At 41.5% G+C, this 8,013-nt stretch overlaps 1 protein-coding gene across 2 annotated transcripts in view; it reads right to left on the bottom strand.

Moving 5' to 3' along the window:
• Positions 1-57: 57 nt before the first annotated feature.
• The window catches only part of LOC124099603 (putative vitellogenin receptor), a 30,099-nt gene continuing 22,143 nt past the window's right edge, over positions 58-8,013 (bottom strand). Inside the window, exons 14-17 of one of the 2 annotated variants that reach the window (XM_046454752.2) lie at positions 6,042-6,353; positions 4,559-4,771; positions 1,777-1,968; positions 58-1,283 (exon numbers count right to left, since the gene is read on the bottom strand). In XM_046454752.2, coding sequence (XP_046310708.2) covers positions 1,045-1,283; positions 1,777-1,968; positions 4,559-4,771; positions 6,042-6,353 — 956 coding nt within the window. In that variant the 3' untranslated portion in view covers positions 58-1,044. The remainder of the gene's footprint in view (positions 1,284-1,776; positions 1,969-4,558; positions 4,772-6,041; positions 6,354-8,013) is intronic. The other variant, XM_058582697.1, reaches the window with a different exon arrangement.

Raw genomic sequence — 8,013 nt, 5'->3', positions numbered from 1 at the left:
TGAGCAGCTTTTCTCCACCACATCCTTCTGCCATGAGGTTCTGCCGTACCTCATGCTCAGAGCAATGGAGCCAGCCAACCATGTACTGAGATCTCTGAAATCATGAGCCCAAAATAAACATTTCTTCTCTAAGTTGTTCTTTGTCCAGTAGCTTGGTCACAAGGACAGAAGGCTGACTAACATAGTAGCTTACCCAGCTTCCCTCCTCCCACTTAGATTCTCCCAATTTTCTCTTCTACACGATCCCACAAGGCGGAAGCTGAGACCAAAATTTAAATCTTCAAGGAGGCAGAGTCTAACTCAACATAAAGGAACTTTGGAGCATAGATGGATTTCCCACTATATGGTCTTGTAATAGAGGGGAGCATTGGGGCTGATCTCTAAGATCCCTCTACCTCAAGATCTTTTATCTTAGTCTGTTACATCTGTAGAAAAGAGAGTCAATGATCCTCATTTTTGGATTCAGTATTTGCACATTCAACTACTTACTTTCTTTGTAACCTCAGGTCAGTACTTCCATACTCTCATGTCATCTGCAGACACATGCATAGTGGCAAGAAATTTGAGTCACTCAATGTGCAAGTTCCCAGCAGAGGTCAAATAGACGCACTGGGGCATTCTTATGTTGGCTCTTAAACTATAAGTGTACTTTTTGCAGTCTATTTAGTCTCATTTTGGTGATTTTTCTATTGAATGGCCTCCTAGCACAGGGCTGAAATGCTGTCTAATGTTCCTGAGCACAAGATAGCTGTGACTTGCTTTAAGGAGAAATACCTGTATTAGGTAAGCTGTGTTAAGGGCTGAATGGCAGTGTTGTGAGCTCAATGCTGATGAATCAACAACAGATATCATGACACCTTTCAACAGAAATACATATGCAAAGAGGCTAAGTATCAGTCAGTTGATAAAAACATTGTGACCAGAGGCTCTATAGGTACCCAACCTGGCATTACTTCCAGGAATGAGGATGGTTCCATATCTGCTCATTTAGAACCTACCTACTATGAAAAAGCAGCAGCAACTCTAATACTGTTTAAAATACTTTCAGGAAGCCCGTTGAAACCTACCACATCCTTGTTCATCTCTCTTGTCAGAACAGTCTGGGTTTCCATCACATAGCCAGCTCTTAGGGATGCAGCGAGTCTTGTTGTCACAGCGCAGAGAACACTCTTCGACAGGCTTCCAGCAGCTGAGCTCATCAGACCCATCCAAGCAGTGCTGAGCCCCATCGCAGTGGTATTTCTCCTCTATGCACCTTCTTCCATCCAGACACTGGAAGACTCCTTAAATGGAAAATGCCAGAGTAGCACAGTCAGACAGAAGGTCCAAACTGAGATGAATTCACTCTCATTCTGGAATCTGAGGTGCAAACAGACTTCATCTTGTTTAATCTGAGTTCTAATATCTAATTGATTCATAACGTGCTCAGGTCAACTAAACCAGCGAGCTAAGCTAGGTCATTTAAAGCCTCGTGTTTGGTTACTCTGATGACTTGTAAGACCACCTCTGTTAAAAGTGGGCCATTTAGGTCAGATTGGAACACTTAGAAAATTTGAAGCAGCAAGGAAGTAATAGTCTAGCACGTGGCTTAAATGTGGTAAAATGGGCACTCACAGAATCAGAATCCTGACAGGCTGTGGCTTTCATCTATGCAAATCTGCCTAGGGAAAGTCAGCATGACTCTGGTCAAGTCAACACTCTGACAATTCATGGCACGCTCAAAGCCAACTCAGAGTACCTGGCACAAAACACTGAGGACAGGAGAGGGTGACAGACCTGGTTTGTGGCAGAGCTGGGAGCAGTTCTCTTCATCGGAGCCATCCTGACAGTCACGCTGGCCGTCACAGAGGGACTCCCGAGAAATACATTCCTTCCCATCCCGACAGGGAACAGAGGACCGGGTGCATAGTAGAGGTGGTGGAGGAGGAAGAGTAGGAGGGACCATTGTGGCTCCTTCAATCTCAGGATCTAGAGCAAACCACTGCTTCAGCAAGTCAGGCTGGTATGGTTCAGCAATTGGGGCATGCTCCTATTGTCCCCCTCTTCCAGAAAGACATGTCATGGCTGAGTACCAACATTTTTCTACTTCATAAGAATAAAAAGTGAAACTGCCTCGAATTTACATCCTTAGATTAAGAGTGGTACGTTAGATCATTATCTACTGGCTTTGAATTTGGGCAAATTGTTTTCTTCTTGCCAGTCTAAAAACTTTAACCTTAATTTTTTTCACTATCTGCTACTCTATTCCAGTCTGAGGAATAAAAAGTACAGTTATGTGTAGTATGATTGACATTTCAGTCAACAACAGTCTCACTTATGACAATAATCTCATAAGATTAAAATAAAGCTGAAAAGTTCCTAGCACTCAGTGATGTCACTAACATCATATAAAGTTGAGGCTGTTCTCATGTCAAGCACAACGAATTACTCATGTGTTTGTAACGATACTGGTGTTTAAAAAAAAATTCTACCATGCTGCCAGTCATATAAAAGTCTAGCCCAGCTGGGCACTGTGGTCCATGCCTGAAACCCCAGTGGCCCTGGAGGCTGAGGCAGGAGGATGGCAAGTTCAAAGCCCAGCCTCAGCAATTAGTGAGGCCCTAAGCAACTTAGTGATACCCTGTCTCTAAATAAAAAAGGGCTGTGGATGTGGGCTCATTGGTTAAGTGCCTTGGGTTAAAAAAAAACAAAGTCTAGCACATAAAAATATGTACAGTAGGTGTATATGGTCTATTCCATCTGGGCTTGTGGGCTTGTGTAGGTACGTTATATGATGTTAATATAATGACGACATCACTAACATTACACATTCTCAGAAGATATCCCTATCATTAAGTGAGGCATAACTGTCCTTCTGCTTTCCTGCTATAGCATCCTGTGGTCTTGAACAAGGGCCAGCATATAATGGGTCCTCATTTGCTGAAAAGCATTAATTACAATCCTAAAAGTTATCATTAGTGCTCTTCAGCAACCATTGTAGCAACTGAACAGATTTGTTTGAATAATAAAGATTGGATTTGTTACAGAAAATCAACTTTACTGGCACACTTCACCACCTAAGAAATCTGTCCCTATGCCTAATGCTTCTAACTCTTAAAATCAGGCGTAACCAACCAGTGAGTCAAAAAGTAAGGCAGTTCGGTGGCTGGGGTTGTGGCTTGATGGTAGAGCGCTTGCCTAGCATGTGTGAGGTACTGGGTTCAATTCTGAGCACCGCAAATAAATAAATGAATAAAATAAAGGTCCATCAACATCTTTAAAAAAAGAAAAAGTAAGGCAGTTTGGACAGAGGAGGGGAATGGGAGGACAGAATGAGATCGGGTATACAGAAGGAATGCATTTGTCCTTTGTGTTTCCACTTCAAGACATCCAGCTACATCTGCTAACAATGACAATGACGCCTGTGATATGAATTTCCTCTTTTCCTGCCTTGTGATTCAAGATCAGATTTTTTTGTGTGTGTGGCGGGAAGGGGCGGGGGCTCTGTGCCAACAACATTTTTCAAAAGAAAAAGAAAGGAAAGCAACCTTAAGCAGATTCATTCAAATAACCCTGACACAACTTCAATAAAAGCAAGAGCACGGTTTTTCCTGGTACCAGTTGAGCATGCCAAATCCAAAAAATCTGAAATCCAAAATGTTTCAAAATCTACAACCCTGTAAGTGCCAACACGATGTCACAAGTAGAAAATTCTCTACCTGTCCTCATGGGACAGGTCATAGTCATAATGCAGGAGCACTAAACATAATTTAAAAAATTATCTTCAGGCTATGTGCATAAGATGTATATAAAGTTAACTGGATTTTGTGTTTAGACTTGGGTACCTTCCCCAAAATATTAGTTATATGCAAACATTACAAAACTCAAAAAAAAAATCAAAATCTGAAACGTGTCTCAAATATTTCAGACAAGGGAAACTCAACTTGCATCCACAACCTTAAAGGAGTGTCACAGAGGGTCCCCTTTGAGATACTACTTAGCCAGGCATGGTGGCACACCCCTGTAATCCCAGCAGCTCTGGAAGCTGAGGCAGGAGGATTGCCAGTTTAAAGCCAGCCTCAGCAACCTAGCAAGGTCCTAAGCAACTTAGTGAGATACTGTGTCAAAATAAAAAAAATAAAAATAAAAAAAAGGGCTGGGGATGTGACTCAGTGATTAAGGGTGCCTGGTTCAGTTCCATGGAGGGAAAGAATGGTTTCTTTGATAAATAAGTTTGGGAAACTGGTTTAGAGCAAATTAAATGTTTTTTTTTTTTTTTAAGTACCAAAAAGGCTTGAATATGCTGATGTGCAAGATGACTTCCAAAAGGGGTGATGGCCTGCACCCTTCTTTGAATATTGCTAAGAGACTTATGTCATTAAGGAACTTGAAGAAATGGGTTGGATTCTTGTGTTTCCAACACACAGAGACCTTAGGGAGACAGCCTGCTGAACTGTGGCTGGAGACAACTGCCCGTGCACATGTACAAGCACCCAGGATCGGATCCTAGAAAAGCACAACAATGGGAAGGGTCCAGTGAAGCGGAGTCAAAGAATAACCAGACCAAAGAAGGACTCACCCGGCACCTCCTGGTTCTCTGCCAAGATGATCATTTTCTTTACGTATGATTCCTTCAGCACTGAGAAGGGCTCCAGCGTCTTCCTGTTCCACAGCACAAGAGCTGCCTGGTCCACCGTCACCAGGTAGGGCTCATGGGCCGCGATGAGCCCATCACTCCAGGACTTGTTCAAAGAGTACGTTCTATTTTTTAGGAGACTCAGACTTTGCAACCCTAAGGAAGAGCCAAGGTCTTAGAAGCGGATGCTGAACAAGTGATCTGTCACCACAGAATGCTTGGGTGAGGTGCACATGTGCTGTCAGATTGAGGTTCAAAAACCCCAAATATAAAGAATCACATACTCTTCGTATCACGTTTTCTAGATTTTAATTTTATATGTAAAGATAGACTAATGAGGTGCTTTAAGCTCCTGGAAAGCGAGGGGCTTTGTCCTGCCATGAGGGAACGTCAGATGTGACTTTGCTGCTTCCATGTATACTAAAAACTCCTGGCCATCAGCATGTAGCTGACCTCACGGACAGACTCCGGGGGAAGAAAATGAGCAAACTCAGCTACACAGATATAACCTGTACTTGTTTCCAAGTTACAGCTGCAACCCTTGGCCCTCATTGGCAATGGGACTTTGGTTTCATTACTTCTACTTAATGAAGTAGAAGTGAATCCTGGACACGACAAACAGCTATTCAAAGTATATTTTAAAAGTTATTAAGTATGTCATTTCTGAGGTTTTCCATCTTCTAAATCCCCAAACTACACTTTTATTTATTTTATTTATTTATTATTGTGGGGGGGGATTATTTATTTTATTTATTTATTTATTTATTTTTTATTATTACTTGTTCAAAACATTACAAAGCTCTTGACATATCATATTTCATACATTTGATTCAAGTGGGTTATGAACTCCCATTTTTACCCCGTATACAGATTGCAGAATCACATCGGTTACACATCCACTTTTTTACATACTGCCATACTAGTGTCTGTTGTATTCTGCTGTCTTTCCTATCCTCTACTATCCCCCTCCCCCAAACTACACTTTTAGATCAGAGGCAAATTTGAGGTGACTATCCATGCTTTAACTGTCAAACTTCTATTCCCAGTTTCAAGAACTAGGTAGACACAGACAAATTCTGTGTCTACCTAGTTCTTGAAATAACTGGGATGGCTAGGAGAGAGGACTTCAAGTGTTCTCCCCACAAAGAAACGATAAATGTTCCAGGTGACAGATGCACCCTGATTTGATCACTGCACATTGCATACATGTGTCAGAACGTCACACTGCACTTCATAAATATGTACAATTATTGTGTGTCAATTAAAAACAAAAAAGAATTTCCCCAGCACAGACAAAAAAAATTAATTAAAAAAATTGAAAACAAATGTGAAAGAATGACTAGAAGCATTATACTAAAGATAGGACTGTCTAGAGCTCACTGTCCCCTGGTGCTTCCTCACGTGCATTGGCAGTACAAGGGCTTACCTGACCCTTTGGTAGTCCAGAGAATGCTAGCGGAGCCCAGGTCTAAGGCCATCTGGGTGTCTGCTGTCCAGGTGCCTCTCCAGACCTCCTGTCTGATTTTGCCATCCAGGGTTAGACTCTGCAAGTGTTTCCCGCTTTCCACCCAATAGAGCACCCTCCTGGGCCAGTCGAGAAGCAGCTGCAGTATGATGCTGCTGGTGCTGTAGAGGGTATGTGTGTCGGCTCCAGGAATGCTGGTCTTCTGGATAGCACCTCTGTCGCAAGGCAGCCAGAACAGGTGCCCTGTTGATATGTCTACATTTGCTGAGCAGACTGAAGGAGGAAAAGGAACTCTATTATACAGGGCTTTCAACCTATTCAATGTGCTGACTCAAACTCTGGGTCAAGGAAAGAAAGGAGACAAGAGTTGGGGCAAGGATGTGAGAGTCCCTCACAAACTGACAGCTCTCATTTCCATGATGAGCCTTATCACACATGCTCTGGTTCCAGCACCTTGTCACATGAGCTCTGTAGATCCCTGTAGCCACCTGGCAAAGGAGGCACTCATTATATTCTTGTAGGTTTGATGTCCAAGTGGCAAAGCCTACATTTAAATGCAGGTCTGCAACTTGAGATTCACATTCTTTCCTCCTCAGAGGTTAATATGAAAATCAGTCCACTGCATGTCAAGTCAACAGAACTGAAACTGCTAGGGGAAAGCAGAGATTGTGACACAGTGATTCCTACAGTGGTATGGAAGGTCACTGACGGAGTGCATGGACAATGAGGAAATTTACAACTAGAAGGCGCAGTTATGCTAGGGACCAAGTCTACAAAAGCCACAAACTGTCTGTTTTTAGACGTGAATAGCTGAGTTGGGCAGTAGCCTGCAAAGCACTCTCACTACTCCTACCCACACCCACCATAGTGTTATCCAACTGGGTCTCAGCTAGGTATGTCAGCAATACTGGGATGCCATTTAGCACACAGTGTGAGAGCAATATCAGGCTAGCAAGTCAGATAGGCTCATTCAAAACCCTGTTCCATTTTGGTGGTGTGCACCTGTAATCCCAATGATTCAGGAGGCTGAGACAGGAGGATTCCCAAATTTAAAGCCAGCCTCGACAAGTTAGTGAGGCCCTATCTTAAAATAAAAACATAAATAAATAAATAAATAAATAAATAAAAGGACTACTAAGCTCAATGGTAATGGGTTCAATCCCTAGTACCAAAACCAAAAACATACTGTTCTATCACATGATGTCAGTTAACTTCTATGCCTTGGTTTCCTTAAATGTGTAATAGGGTGTTTTTGGTAGGTGTTATGATAATTAGGGTTAAAACAAATCAAATCGAAAGGTTAGAGTAGTGTCTGTCATTTTACAGGAGGTAACAAAGCTGATTTGCACAAGCTTACAATAGCCAATTATTAAATTTTAAAAAATCATTTAAGCTGATTATTCAATATTAACAATTAAATGAATTATACTGATTTATTGAAAGCAACAACTACTCATTACTTTCTAACTGTTCTCCTACAGTTCACTATTACAAGCTGAGTATGCAAATTTTATCCAAAATGCTTAGGACCAAATGTTTTGGATTTTGGAATATTTTCTTACAATGATGAGGTACTTTGGGGATGGGACCCTAGTCTCCAAACACACAATTCATTGATGTTTCATGTACGCCTTACACATGTAGCCTAAAAGGTAATTCTTATACAATATTTTTGGTGCATCTGAACTTTGACAACAACTCACCACAAATGTCAGGCATAGTAAAATCAAGAATCAATAAATGGGATGATATCAAACTAAAAACTTCTTCATAGCAAAGCAAACAAGAATATGAAGAGAGAGCCTACAGAACAGGAGAAAATATTTGCCACCTGCACCTCAGAGCATTAATCTCTAGGATATATAAAGAACTCAAAAAAGAACACCAAACAAACAAATAACTCTATCAATAAACAGGCAAAGGAAATGAACAG

This window comes from Marmota monax, unplaced genomic scaffold, assembly GCF_021218885.2.
Source record: "Marmota monax isolate L192 unplaced genomic scaffold, Marmota_monax_Labrador192_F-V1.1 WCK01_AAM20220418_F8-fsc01072, whole genome shotgun sequence".
Taxonomy (NCBI): domain Eukaryota; kingdom Metazoa; phylum Chordata; class Mammalia; order Rodentia; family Sciuridae; genus Marmota; species Marmota monax.
Note: the sequence above shows the minus strand (reverse complement) of the source record. Positions and strands in the feature narration are given on the sequence as shown.